Source organism: Pteropus medius, unplaced genomic scaffold, assembly GCF_902729225.1.
Source record: "Pteropus medius unplaced genomic scaffold, Ma_sr-lr_union100, whole genome shotgun sequence".
Classification (NCBI taxonomy): domain Eukaryota; kingdom Metazoa; phylum Chordata; class Mammalia; order Chiroptera; family Pteropodidae; genus Pteropus; species Pteropus medius.
The window spans coordinates 7,441,076-7,456,137 of NW_024349804.1; the positions used below are offsets into that span (position 1 = coordinate 7,441,076).

At 49.3% G+C, this 15,062-nt stretch overlaps 1 protein-coding gene across 9 annotated transcripts in view; it reads right to left on the reverse strand.

The window, feature by feature from the left end:
- CC2D2A (coiled-coil and C2 domain containing 2A) overlaps positions 1-13,776 on the reverse strand; it is a 100,891-nt gene extending 87,115 nt beyond the window's left edge. For 6 of the 9 annotated variants that reach the window (XM_039838156.1, XM_039838153.1, XM_039838152.1 and 3 more), the window contains exon 1: positions 3,838-3,967. In XM_039838156.1, coding sequence (XP_039694090.1) covers positions 3,838-3,943 — 106 coding nt within the window. In that variant the 5' untranslated portion in view covers positions 3,944-3,967. Of the gene's footprint in view, positions 1-3,837; positions 3,968-5,389; positions 5,516-5,836; positions 5,918-7,739; positions 7,801-13,457 lie in introns of those variants that run through there. The other 3 variants (XM_039838155.1, XM_039838157.1, XM_039838158.1) reach the window with 3 other exon arrangements.
- Between the last annotated feature and the right edge of the window lie 1,286 nt (positions 13,777-15,062).

Below are 15,062 nucleotides of genomic sequence, written 5' to 3' on the forward strand. Positions count from 1 at the left end.
GAAGGATGGATGGATAAGCAAAATGTGGTATATACACACCGTGGCGTATTACGCAGCCTTAACAAGGAAGGAATTTCTGTCACATGCTACAAATAGGGATGACTTGAAGACACTATGCTAAGTGAATTTAGCCAGTTACAAAGACAAATACTGTATGATTTCACTTCTCTGAGATATCTAACGTAGTCAAATTCACAGGATCGAAGAACCGAATGGTGGTTGCCAGCTGCCGGGAGCTGGGGGAAATAAGAAGTTCTCGTTTAATATAAAGTTTCAGTTTTGTAAGATGAAATGTTTCTGGAGAGCTGTTGTACAATAATTACGAGTCCCGTTAACTCTACTGAACTGTACCTTTAAAAATGATTAAGATGGATAAGTTCATGTCATGCGCTCATTTTTCCCACCATGATTAAAAAACATACAAATATATATATATGCGTGTGTGTAAATTTTGGCAGAGGAAAAGGATACGTGAAACAAATGTGGTGAAATCTCGTTGATCCTTGAATCCAATGATGGGCACGTGAGGAAAATGAACCAGGAGAGGACGGAGGAGGAGATGGGCGGGAAGGAGCCATTTAGGATGGAAGGTCAGCGAAGGCCTCCCTGGCTTCCACCTCCCCCACGACCTGTGGATCTCCACAGTCCATCTCCTCAAGATCCCAGACTTGGCACGTCCTTCCCTTTTTCTACCTCCGCCATCTCTCCCCGCTCTGCCCGGGGCAACTCCATGCTCCCAGTTTCTCAAGTCAAAAAGCGTGGAGTGGTCCTTCCTACCTTCACGACTGCCGTCTAATGGTCAGTCAACCCGGCTGGCTCCACCTTGCAGATACCCCGGTTCCCACCCCGCTTCCCACCCCTTCCCCCACCGCCCTGCTCCAGCCCCCAACCACCTCCCACCTGGGTTTTCGCCGTTGCCCTCAACCCGGTCTCTCAGGCCAGCTCAACCCACGGCTTTTTTCTTTCAGCCTCAGTCCGGGCAGATAAACAACTTCTCCGCGGCTCTGGGCTCTCCTCTCACTCGGATGGAAAGTCCGAGGACCCGCAAGGCGAGGTACGATGCCCTCCCTCCCTCGTCACCTCATTTCGTCTTCCCCTTTTTGATCATTCTCTGTCAGCCACTCTGGCCCTCCTTGCTCTGCCTTAAACAGTCCACTCTTGCTTTGAGGCCGCCTTCCTGGGCGTCTCTCATTCCCTTCACTCTTCTGCTCCAGCGCCATCCCCGACGACTTTTAGTCAAACGGTACCCCTCCTCTCGCCCCGCGTCCAGTCCTGTCCAGCTTCTTCTTCATCTTTCTCTATAACGCTTTTCGTCACTGGCCATAGTGTCTACTTCTCATGTTTCGTTCATCGGTTTTCCCTTTTTCCCTCTCGTCCCCCAGCTGGAGGATAAATGCTGCAGATGTATTAAGGCATTCTATCCTTGCCACCGTTTTGCAGATAAAGAAAGGGAAGTTTAGGGAGGTGGCCGAACTTGCCCAAGCGAGTAAGAAAGGGCCAGGTAGAGACGGGTACCATGCATATCTGGCACCAAAGCCCATGGTCTTGACTGCTACATCCTGACTGCCTTTCTCAGTCACAAGCGTAACAAAGAGTTGGATGGAGAACTTTCTTTGCGTGGGCACCAAAGCCTGGGAAGCCTCAGGTGGTCATGGGACATTCAGAGGTTGGTAAGCGGTTGACCAGAATGCAGAGAGATTGGGGAAGAGTGGAAATACAACGGGAGGGGACCGGATTGCGTAGGATCTCAGAACCCAGAACTAATAAAAGCGTGTGGATTTTATGCAATGCTTGTTATAGACTTCTGAGTAGAAAAGTGATATAAAGACTTTTAAAGAAAGATGAAATGGTTGTTTCAAAACATTTGTAAGTTTTTTCAATGCATCTCCCTTTAAAAGGTGGAGTCTAACTTCCCTCCTCTTGAGTGTGGGCTGGACTTAGTGACACACTCTGACAAATGGCAATGGTGTGTGATTTCCCAGGAGAGGCGGCGAAAGACGTGGCTGCTTCCACCTTGCTCTGGATGCACTGTTTTCAGCACACATCTGCGTGTTTTCAGTCTGTCTAGAATCTTCTTCTCCCCAAACTCTAGCACAGAGACCCCTACACACCCATCGGCCCCTTAGCATCTCCACTGAGCCCCCCGCCCTAACTCCTCGCTGGGTTTCGCACGGCACTTGTCATTCCTTGGACTTGCCTGTCTCTCGCTCTCATGCGTGTCCACAGAACAGTGAAGGCCATTCTGCTCTCTTGACCGCATGGCCTTCTGCTGGTCTTGACCTCTCTTTCTGATTGATGCCCGGTCACGCGGGCTTCTCATCCATCAGCTGCCCCCACCTCACTCCCAGGGACGTTTCCTCTCCATCCGGTGCTGCCGAATCAACCACAGATCTCAGCTCCACCCAAGGCTTCCCAGATACCGCTGGTCATGACCTCGCTCAGTCAGGCACATCTTAGCATTGTGTTATTCTCCTCTTCTCCAAATCAGAAATAATACAATTTTATTTTGGGACAAATGCTTTGATTAAATCTCTTATCTCTCTCTCTCTCTCTCAAACACCTTAGTCACTCTGCATTTTAAAGAAACATAGAAAAGAATCCACTTTGCCTCATGCCAGAGTCTTTATTATTGGCCACCTACTCTGACTTTCCCTCCTCAGTTTTAAAATAACGACTTAAATATCCCATGGTTATGCTCTGGACTGAACTGTGTTCCAGCACAATTTACATGTTGAAGCCCCAACCTCCGATGTGGCTGTATTTGGAGACGAGAGGGAATTAAGGTTCAATAAGGTCCTGAGGTGAGGTCCTGATACACTAGGATTAGCGTCCTTGAGAACAGACACCAGAGTGAGCAGACGGGCAGATGACAAGCACCCTCAAGCTGGGAAGGGCGGCCTCACTGGGAACCCACCATGCTGGTGCCCTGATCTTGGACTTCCAGCCTTCAGAATGGCGAGAAAATAAATGTCACCCAGTCTATGGTATTTTGTTATGGTTTCGATATGGCAGCCTGAGCTAAGACCAGTTACGGTCTTCCACAATGAGTAATTCTGAGCATCTAGAAAAAGAAGCAACTTTACGGGATAGAGTTTGTTTCTCTTTGGTTCTGGTTTACTCATTTGTAACAGCTCTCATTTGTTTCATCTTCTTAGATGGGAACCATGAGGTCAGATGAGCTTGTATAAAGCCCTTTAATTTACAACAGTTACTTTATTCCTGCTCTGCTACTGGAAGATAGAGTAACAACTGTGTAGCAATTGTGCAACATTTGACAGGATAACACACTTCTCTCATCTAATCTACTTTTCACAAAAAGCAACAAGCGAAGGGGCAATCATTTTTTCTGCAATGAATGGAGAACCATTGAGTTCGCTGTAGCGGGCAAGAGCAGATCCTGTGTCGTGGGACCCTAGGTCCTTGGAGGGAGAAGGGAGGGTGTGTGGGGGAGTGGTCAGTGCGGGGTCCTCAAGGGGCCGGGTGGCCGAGAGCCTGGGAAACTCTCTCATGTCTGTCGTCTGACATCTGATTCAAGTTCACTTCATTTTGCTATTTGCCTTCCTGACTATTCCGCCCTCCTTCGAATGTTCGTATATTCGATTATCCACACCATTTCTGTTTCAATTCACACTTCCAATCTTATGTGGTTGTATACACAGCTGAAGCTGTGTGTCCTATCCCCTAGAACATTACCCCCAGAGTTGGGGTGAAGTGGGGTGGAGGGGTGGTGGCCGTGTATGTAGAATAATACCCATTAAAAAATCCCAGTATCGCTCTGTGCCCGTCACAGAAGGCAGTTTAATGAACTCCGTTTGGACTGAACCGAGAGACACTTACTTCGTGGGCCTCGTCGGGCGGGCATGCTCAGGGCACGAGTGTCCGGGTGGGGATCTTCCTGCACGGGCTCCTGCTGGCTGCCGAGACGGGGCTTCTCAGACACCATTTCCTCGGGGCCAGCCGTCTGCAGCTGTGGGCACAGGGGCAGAGGGTCAGGGACTGCGACTTCTAGGGCTTCCTTTGACTCAGATCCTATATCAGGATGCAGTGGGTCACTTAAGGAGGCGCCAAGTCTTCAAACTATTCTAATCTAGATAATCGTCCGTGGTCCCTGCTACCTGTGTCTGTATGGTCACACTACCCAGGGAAGCAGTGTCAACCCTGAATTTTTCTAGGATGTTTCTTGTGAAATCACCAAGGCATCCCAAAATCAAATGAATATTTCATATTTTTCTAGGAAGAATGCATAGAGCTCTGCAGAAATCTGGAGGAAAGGAAGCAGGAAAGTCACAACCAAACTACTTGATGCTAAGCCCACCTCATTTGGAAACGGTTGTTCAAGGGTCCCTGGATTATTCGGGGCAAAGAATAGCCTCTCATTTCTCCCCCAGACTCTCAGAGGAGGGTGGGCAGGTGAGCACAAATGCAGAGGAGGCCGCGGTTGAGTGACGGTCGTTAGGGTCAGATGAAGTCTTGCCTCCGAACTCAGATTTACGTGGGGGCTCTGGGCAGGGTATTTAATTTTCTCATTTCCTTTCATTCCTCATCTGTGAAAGAAGGGAAATGAAAACAGCCCCTTCATGAGATGCTGCTACGTACCAGGCATTGTGCAAAAGCATAGAGATTTTGATTTAAGTAAATAGCCTGGGGTGAACCTGGGGAGCATCTAATAAAAAAAAAAAAAAAAATTCCCCAAATGATTTTGAAGTGTCACCCAGGTTAAGAAACATTATTCTAGATTTCTCGCAATGCCCCAAAGACAGCTATGTCATTCTGGGACTGGGGCTCTTGTGCAGCTTAAATTAATGAGATGATGCCTGGAGTGTTCTTCTCTGCACCCTCTGTGTCCCCTCTGCTCAGTTCAAGCTCCAGACCCCCCAGCCCTGGACACCACTGCTCACTGTGACTGTGACCTTTGAACTAAGGACTTGAACTCTTTCTATCTGCACTGGATCATTGCAGCCTCTGTGGGTCTCCTATCCCTGGCTGCAGAGTCACCACCAGCCCTGCAAGAAGGGGTTAAAGTTCCCTGAGAGGCCAGAGGGCCCGGCCAGTGGCCTGGCAGCACCTCCTGCCCCCTGAGCCCTCCACTGGGAATCTCCATCACAGCTGCAGAAGCAGAAGCCTGCGCCTCTGCCCAGCTCGCCCCAGCCCCGGCCCGAGTGTGCTGGGGACGGGGAGTCAGAGAGGGGGTTTCTTCCATGCCTTGTGATGTCTGGTGCCCTCCCCACCGCCCCACCTCCCAGCCACCCTGCTCCAGGCAGCCCTATCACGTGGCTGCTGGCTCAAAATGGCGTTCCCTACCTCTCCCTCCCCTGCTGGCATCTCGAGTATTCCAAACAAATTGTCCCTCCACGGAGGGCAAGGACTCTTACCAAGGGAACTGATTTACCTGGAGAAGGTTGACCTTGCACGGGGATGCTCCGAGCCGAGGAGGGCCACTCCCGCGGGGAGGACAGCTGGGGGAGGGAGGGCGGGCAGGCCGGGGCGGCGGGAGTTAGCCTCCCCCTTAGACTGGAGCAGAACTGCAGCTGGAGAAGGGGGAGCTGCCGGGGACGTGCGGTCCTGCACTGCCACCTACCGCCGTCTTAGTTCACGGCCTCCCGTGACGGCAGCAGGACGGGGCTCCTTCATCCTGTCTAGATCTCTCAGGGGATGGGCAAAACTTCCGAGGAAAACCAGTCCAAATAGTGAGGGGCATCTGGAGGGTCCCCCACAGGTCCTGGGCCCCCCTTGCACATCCAGGCTTCTCCCAGGGAGGGGAGTGTGGCTCCTGCGGGGGCAGGTGAGTTGCCAGCCAGCAGCCTGCTACACAGTCTGGCTCCTCGTCACTCCCTACCTGCGGTTTTCTTTTTGGTCCTCGCATCTTCGAAGGCTTCTTTCTTCTCACAGCTGCATCCTCATCGTTTTCCACGAACTCCTTTGTCAAAACGCAAATGGAAGAGTCAGCGCTCGGTGTGTGTGTAAGTCGGGAACGAATCATAACGGAGGAGCAGGCCTGCGATTTCTAGGTTATCAAAATGAACACCTCCACCTTGCCCTGGGGACCCCTGCCCTGGAGTCGAGTGCACGTGAAGAGAAGGGACAGTGGACGGGATCTCATCCTCATCTACTCTGCTCAAAATAGACACGTCCTTGAAAAGCGGTTTCTCAAGCCAAACAATCAGCACAGGACGACCTCAGACTCGAAGTACGAGTTTCCAGGGTTGGGCTTCTCTGCTTCTTCATCTTCTTATCAGGTGGAGAATGACGAACATACGTGTTCGATCTCCACAGAAGTTTCAGTGTAAAGAAAAATGTCATCAGCTCTTTTTGAAAAAGGGAGAAACCTTTTAACAGTGAAAGCTTTGTTTTCTTTTTCCGTTTTATGTTTTCTAAAGTTTTCTTCATAAAATGTTAGGGCCGAATGCTCTCAGGTTTCAAGCTTTAAACTTTTCTAGGGCTAGAGATTTTTCAAACTGGGGTGAAGCATCTCTGGGTGTAAAAGAAATTGCAAGGTAGACCTAGAACCTCTCCCCGCTCCACCAAAGTTATTAAAATTTTTTTCTCGAAAATTGGAAATTTAAAAGTTTTTTATACAGGAATAAACTTGGAACACAGAATGTGGGTTTTAATGATATAAGGGTTCAAAGAAATGTCACCTAGGCCGCAGAGCTGGGTTCCAACGACACATCAGTGCCCTTGGCCATCGGGGTTGGAGAAGACAGGAATTTTGATTACAGAAGAGGGGACCCAGGTCCCAACCAGGGAACGGACATGGCGTCCGCTTGTCCTTGGTCTGGGGGACTGATTTCTGCAACTTGTCCTCTGGGTGCAGGGCCCAGCCTCCCTTGGGCCTCCGCCTTCAGGGCCCACCGGGTAGGAAGCGTTCTTAGCTCAGGAGGTCCCCAGCTTCGATTCGGCAGCGTTGCTATTACTGAGGCGTGCCGGTACGGTTCATACTTCAAGTCTAGGTTTTTCCTGGCTTAGAGTGGATGCCTGAGAGGTCCTTTTTTGGCTTTCCAATAATGATTCGATCCTCCAACAATGGGAAGCCATCCAGCGCGACCTCAAATTAGAGAGAATGTAAACTCCACGAGGGCACAGGATTTGTTCACTGCCGAATCCTCAGGGGCCAGAGGAAAGATCGATGCTGGTTGCATGAATGAATAAGCACACATAGAGTTACGTGTGGTTCTATCTGCAGCATGCGCTCCTCCAGGCTTTTTGAAGTGCTCCGTGGAAAACAGCACATTGTCTTCATTTCTGCCTCTGTGGTCTCAGGCGAGTGAGCTCCCGCGTCATGAGAGATGCAGCGCTGGGGGGTCTGCAGCGTGCAGGTGGGAGCCGGCCTTCCTCTTCTGTTCTAGGCAGGGTGTGGTGATGTGGCACACAGTGAGTTAGAAGGGCAGGACTCCGCGGGACACAGGATCAGATGACTGGTTATAATCGACGACAGTTACCTTCGTTCTGAATTTCTTTGGAAACCGATGGCGCTTCCACTGAGCAGGACCCGGTCGCAGCTGGCGCTTTGGAACTGCCGTGTGTCAGAATTCATGACGCTGACCGAACAGGGTCAGAGCACTGAGTAGGGGCCCCTTGAGCTCCTGCAGAGCCGCGGTCCCTACAGCACCCGCCCCCTTCTCCACCAGTGCCAAGTAGCACCGTCTGCGTGCGGCAGGTGAGCGATACCTGCCTGCCGCTGGTCCAGCACACGTGACAGGAGCACAGTGCACACACACGCCCATCCCTCGGGGACTTACCTCTGTAATTATTGTCACTTCTTCTTCCTTGGGATTCATTTTAGCTGCGATGGTTCCCTCCCTGGCAGGCAAAGAACGAAGAAGAAGTCAGGCCTCTTGAAACCAGCGAACCACCTTTCTCGCTATCGATAAATATGACTCTGGCTTCCATGGTTCCTGATGGCTTTGAACTGAGTAGATGATCCATCCGCAAGGAATATGTTCTAACAGACCCGGGACTGGTGGAAATGAGCTCTGGGGGAGTAGGAAGGATGCTAGATCCCTCTGTCCCCAAGTACCTGGCAATGAACCTGGCAATGAACCTGGCTTTACTGTGAGCAGGTGGGAGCCAGCAAATTGCTCTGCCCTTGGAGTCAAGTGACCATGGTTGGAATTGGCTCTGAGGGGACTATTTTACAGCCTCTCCTCTCCCCTCAGACCTCCACCTACCCACTCCTCCTCTCTACCCTTGACCTTGGGTCTCATTTCACTGAGCAAAGAGATGAGACCAGAGAGAGTCTCCACAGCCCCCTCTCCCACCCCACTGAGTCACCTCACCTCCTCTGCTTCCACATGCCACTGTGACCTGTGCCTGTTCCCGCCCGGGCCAGGGCCTCTGCCTTGCCCTGGGGCCCACCCCTCCCTCCTCCAGGACCTCGATCCGGACCATGTCCCCCTGCCATCTGGATAATCGTTTCTTCCTGCTCCACCGGCTCATTCCTATCAATGCCCAAAGTGCTGCACCCAACCCCCTTCTTCCCCAAAGCTCCCTGGACATCAAGTCTCTCTCTAGCCATCGCTCAACTTTTCAACACTCTACAGGAAACTCCTCAAACCCTCTCCTCCCAGTCAGTTTTCTGGGCCCAGCACTCCCTGAAACCGCTCTTGCCGGGGTCTCCAGGGACCCGTGTGTCATCACATCCAATGATCAGTCTTTAGTCCTCATCTTATCCGACCTGTTAGAGGCACTGAGTAATGAGAGGGACCCATCACATTTTTTTTCCTTGAACTATTTTCTTCACGTGCCTTCCGGGACATGTCTTTTACTGGTTTTTCTTCTACCCACTGGCTGCTCCTTCTCAAACTCCCGGGCTGGTTTCTGCTCATCTCCTGGGCACCCCATGTGAGTGCCTGGTGGTTTCATCCTTTTGCTTGGCTTGAAATACCACCTACTAACTGATAGTCTCCAGACTTACACCCTGGGCTCACATGTCTCTCCAGGACCCCGGACGCCAATGTCCAAGGGCTAGATGGGTACCTTCACTTCGCTTAGCATGTGCCAGACAAAGCTCCTTGTCACGATCCCAGACCTGCTCGTTCTTCAACCTTCCTCGCTGCCTTACACAGAATGCCACTTTGCTCCGGCCGACACCTCGTAGTCATTCTTGATCCTGCCCTGACTCCTGTACGACACATCGCGTCCCACCCACCGGAGGTCCTGCCAACTTTGCCTTCAACTTAGACTGAGGATCCGACCACCTCTCGGCACCTTCCCTAACTGTCGCCCTGGTCAAGCCCCGCTGTCTGTCACATGGCCAAGTGTAAGAACTTCCTGGCTTGCTTCCCTACTATCTATTCCCTACGTTGAAGCCAGAGTAAATTGTTTAAAATTTGAGAGAGATCATGTTATTCTTCCACTCAGAATCCTCTAATGACTTCCCTTCTTCAACGGGATGAAATCCAAAATTCTTTTAATGGTCTATAAGGCCCTGTATGACCTGCACTTGAACCCTCTGGCCTCAGGGCCTTTGCACTTGCTGTTCTCTTTGCCTGAAACTCTCTTTCCCAAGATATCTGCTTGACTTTCTCTCTTTTAGTTCCTTCAGGACTCTGTTCAAATTTCAGTTGATCGGAGGGGTCTTCCCTAAACACTCACAATGCCATGATAACCTCCCACCGTGCAGAACTCCCTAACTACCTTACAACGATTTTCCCCCTAGTACTCTTCACCAGCTGACATACATATATATTTGTGATTGTCTGCCCATTATCATTAAAATATAAGCTACAAGAGGACAGGAACATCTGTTTATCATTTACCGCCAGAGCGTAGGACTATGGCACACAGCAGACATTTAATAAATACTTGTCCAATGAATGACTAAATCATTATTTATTGGCCGCGTCTCCATAGTCACGTTCTGGAGCCCTTTAAAGCTTATCGTCCTCTTTGGGCCAAGGTGATTATTAAATGAGAGAAATACCTGGGCTGACGAATCATAAACTATTCCTGATATGTGTGGAAGTGAAATCTTAACGGGGCCTCGGTCATTTAAACAGCTCATGCAAGGTGTTCAAGGTTTCACTGGCCCTCGTGGGGAATTAGCATGTTATAGGGAAATAAGGCACCTGAAATTCTATTGTCTCCCATCCCGACCAACTCACAGGCTACAAAAAATAGAGGAAAGGAAATGATGAAAGCAGCTAAGAAAATGAAAAGTGAGGAGATAATCTAGAAATAACAACGGGTTGGTATGGATGAAATCTGAAGAACACGAAAGCTCTCTAATAAACATCTCTGGCAATTACGAACTGGAAAAAAACTGTGAAATATTTTAGTAACGAAGAAAAGATTCTCGGTACATTAACAAATGTTGTGTACGAAAGAAAGAAGTAGATGTAGAAAATGAAAAATGTAATGGGGTTGACATTTTTCTCATTCTTTCCTGATCATTACTTTTGAATGAGTTTCTAAAGAAATCTAATGACATCAAAATGTATTTCTTTTATAAACAGCCTTACTAAGAAAAGATAAATCAGTACTGTCCCATTTTAATATGCAGCTTGTTATCGTAGGCATCGAGTGCATGTTAATATATTCCTATTGGCGACATCAAAATAAGAGCCTTGACTTATTGCAGACTTATTGTGTGCTCACTCTAGATACGTGTTATCACTAGGCCTGACAGCAACGCTTCTAGCTTAGTAGCACCTGCCTCAATTTACATGTAAGGCAACCGAGGTTTCCTCAAGGTCAACCTCTGACAGTTTACATGATTTGTCCAAGATTATCGTTATTAAATGTCACATTGGGAACTTGACCCCAGGACTGACTGTGAGTCCAGATTTCTGCCCGGTGTCACCCTTTATTCTTATCTTTTCGCTGATATCAGGAACTGTTCTATGCCAGCCCCTTATTCTGAAAGTATTTACAACGGAAAACGGAAGCATTGCCCCAGTAAGAAAAGGTTTTGGCTACTTTGGGTCCATGATTTGTTTAACTCAGTGCAAAAAATCAAAAACATTTTTGAAAGAAATACTGACACCTTCCTGCAGACAAATTCACTCACTATCACTGAGAGTCATGAGAGGAGCGATGTCATTAAGAGGACCCTGTGACAAATTCTACAGCACGTAGAGGGGAAAAACAGAACGTGTACGAAAAGGACAGCATTGGATGAATTTCAACCTTGGCTGCTTAAAAAAATAATACAATTATGTGCATCTTACTCCAGAACCGTGAAAACATGGTTTTATAGAAAGAGAGAAGGTTTTGTAAAAAATCATTATAGACCTGGGTTCAAGTTCCAGCTGTATTTATCATGTGATCTCGGAGCGATGCCTTTGCTTCTCTGAGATACATTCTGACGTCTGTAAACTTGGGATCGTAATTCCTACCTCAGGGTAGTTATTTTATATGGGTTAAATGAGAGAACGTGTGTAGTAAAATGCCCAACATGGACCCGTCTCTCGATCCTGGTGTTATTAAGAAAAGGTGATGATGGGGGGAGGAGTAGAAGAAAGGAGCGGGGAGGGAAATAGAGCTCAGGGGAGGAAGGGGAGTCGTAAAGAAGACCTCAGGTGGTGTTCAGGTCTCCCATTAAGGTCTTTGGTTCTCACCTTCAACCTAAAGCAGAAAGGAGCCAAGAGAATTAAAGTGTTAATCAGGCCGCAATCAGAGACTGTGATATGCTGATCAGCCCTGCAGCCCAGCCGGGAGGAGGCCTGCAGAACAGAGGGAGGTTTCTGCGGAATTGCGAACGGCCCATTCCCCACACCTGTGAAGCGGAACCAGGAACCCAGAGTCATTCCCTAGGGCTAAAACCACGGGGAACCTGAGGGTTAAAGGCTGGGAACTGCCAGCGGGCCTGTCACTCTCCATGTTCTTACTTCTCACACTGCACACTCTTCCCCTTCCTCGCTGTGTGTCCACGTCAAAGGAAACGGGTTAACAGAGTCTTTTAAACTATAACTCCCAGGAACTAAAGAACGATATAGAAACCGAATTCCCTGGACACTCAGGGTCCCTCTCAGTGCCTTTACTCTGTCCCTCTCAATGTCCTTCTCCCTCTCTGCCTTTGAGAGACCACACTCTGTTGGTGGCATGTTGTCCCTTTTCTAATAAACTTTCCTTTTGACTCTAAGTGTGGTGCGTGGGTTGAATCCTTTCTACGCTCTCTGCCAAAGGACCCTCTTCTCCTCTCTGTGCAGGGCTTGGACTCCCTGACAGCTCGGGGAAATTTGCCCTGCCTTGGACCAAACCCACTGGCTCCAACAACCAACATCCCCTCTATGTCCCCGCCAGCTGGGTCCAAGGCGGTTTTCCTTCTGCTTCCGTTGAGGGTGCTTCTGGTGGAGCCTTCCCCCGCCCTCACACGCATGAGCATGTTCTCCCCGTACCTTTTTCTGTCCCAGCTTATTACAGCTGGAGCCTGGAACCCTGGGCAAGTGTCACACACACTGTTTTTCAATTCATTACCTAATTCTACAAATTATGCCACCCGTAATTTCCCATAGTATAAGGTTAGCAACAAATACCTTTATAGAATCAGCTCGGTATAATATATAATATATGATATATGTAATATGTAACGTATGACATGTGCCTAATGCGCTGACACGAACCGAGTGCCCAGGCCCTCCCCCGGGAGTACTCTGGCTCGGCTCTAAGCACTTTAGACCCTTTCCTAAGTCTCTTATGGCATTTAGCTCATTGCTCTGTTGTCTTCCGTTTCTAGGTCTGTTTTCCCAGGAAACTCTGAGCTTCTGACCTGGTCCAATTCATTGTCACACACTTTAAACTCCAGCACGTTGCCTGGTGCATTGTTTTTGCTCAATAAATATGTGAATGAATGACTCTTTCAATGAGCTCTAGGAGATAGATACAGAGGGAGATTTCATTTTGGTGCCGAGTTTATTTGCAGAAATTATATGAGAATGTAATGACGTACGTGTATTTCCCATTAGACTCTCAAGCTTTTCATTGCACCTCTTTGTAATGGAGGGAAGCAATCACTTTAAATTGCAGCCGGCAGAGTTTCATGTGGTTTTTTTGGCGAGAGCAGCGGTCCTCAGCCCTTTGTCTGTCACAGCCCTTTCCCTGTCTAATGCCAAAAAAAAAGCGAAGCTTGCAATAGCTAGTACTTAGCCCTTCAAACCACTTTGAGCTAAAAGGCCCAGAAACACGACATGCAGCAAATATTTCCGGGAGACTGGAATGCAACCGGACGGCAAGGAGGTCCCAGGAAGGAAGCAGAGTGACAACAGTCTGGGGGAAATTCACCCAGGAACTATGATGAGCTAGACTTAACGTTTTTACAAACCAGACTCCAAGCAGCAGCCTGAGTAACGCTCCATGTTTCAATTTCAGAAGGTAAAACGTGAATGCTGGTGCTGAGAACCTCTGACTTGACAATAAATTAAATCTGCTCAGGGTACGGAGGGGAGAGGCTGAACTCCAGGGCGGGGACTGAAAGCAGGACCCCAACGCTGCAGCCCTGCTCCCCAGGACTGATTTACCTTGAGGAACTTCACAAAAGCACTGTGCAGACTCCGCTCTCTGTGAGGAAGGGCAAGTGCAGACAGATGGGTCTTCCTGTTGAAACTTCTGTGAGTCCCAGGGAGAGGCTGAATGTTGGGGTGGTGCCCAGGCAGCTCGCTGGGAAGCTGCAGCCACGTCTCCAGCAAAAACACCCGCTTAGCAACTCGTTCCTAAGGGAGGTCACTTGGTGGCTTTTTTTTTTTCCTTTTAAAGAGACAGGTTACTCTTCGTAGTGGAACACAGACATGCGGGGTGAGCAGAGGAGGGCAGCCTAGGGGACGAGGACAAAGGGAAATCAACTTGGGGGAGGAGCTGGGCAGAAAGTAGGTCAAGCTTTAAAGGCCACACCCTACCTCATGTCATGGGGTCACTGGGCATTTCTGGTAAATGATGGGCCATGCTCAGAGGCGGGCGCTTTAGAATCATGAAAAGGTCATCATTTCTGGGTGAAGACGTCTTCTCTGCAGCAAATGCTCCAGAGAGGTGCTTCCAGGCCTGGTGGATGTCGTTCTGGAGTGTTTTCTGGTTAAATGCAGGAGGGTGAGTGTACAGGATTAATCGCTGCTTATTCTCTAAATCCCGCCAAAATTGCTGGAAGAGGATGCAAATGTTATGGCTCTAAAAAGCAAAAGGAATGGGAGAAGAGGCCAAGCAGACAGAAGAGTATGAAATAAACAGACCAAAATAAGGCACACTCCAAGTATACTAGTGAGTGTGTGTCTGTGCGTGTCTGTGTGTCTGTGCGTGTCTGTGTGTATCCATGTCTCCACGTGTTACTCTGTCTCTGTGTATGCATTTATCTGTGCACGTGTCCGTGTACATACACGTGTCTCTGTGTGGGTATGTGCGTGGGGAGGAGGAGGCATCAAAATGAGGGAATGAGTTGACCCACCCTGCAGAACTCCAGAGGAGCTCAGGATTTGGCTCAGCGGTGTGATGGGCTGAACCGTGTCCCTCTGAAAGAAGTATGTTGCCATGTTGACCCCCCCGTACCTCAAAATGGGACCTCATTTGGAGACATTTGGAGTCTTTACAGGGGGAATCAATGTAAGACGAGGTCATTAGCATGGGCCCTAATCCAATATGACTGTGTTCTTATACAAAGGCAGAATTTGGGCACAGAGTCAGACATGCACGGAGGGAAGACAGTGAGGGCGCAGGGAGAATGGCATCGACAAGCCAAGGAACACCTGCGGCTACCAGAAGTTGGGAGGTGCATGGAACTGATTCTCCCTCACCACCTTCAGAAGGAGCTAACCCTGCCGATGCCTCGATAGCCTATCTTCTAGTCTCCAGACCGGGAGACAATACACTTCTCTTGTTTTAAGCCCCATGGTGTGTGGCACTTTGTTATAGCGGCCTCAGGAAATGGATAGAGTTAGACGCCAAGGAGAGTGGGGAGAGCGATGCGATGTAAGAAGACTCGAAAGTGGACATGCAGAGGGGCTGGACCCTCGGGACCCTCCCTCGCTCCTGGCAGCCTGGGGAAAATGTCCATCTTTCTCACTCCCTCTTCTTCTGCCACTCAGAGGAGACTGGAGTTTTCTAGGGAAGGTGAACCACGGACACTTCGGTTTCAAGTT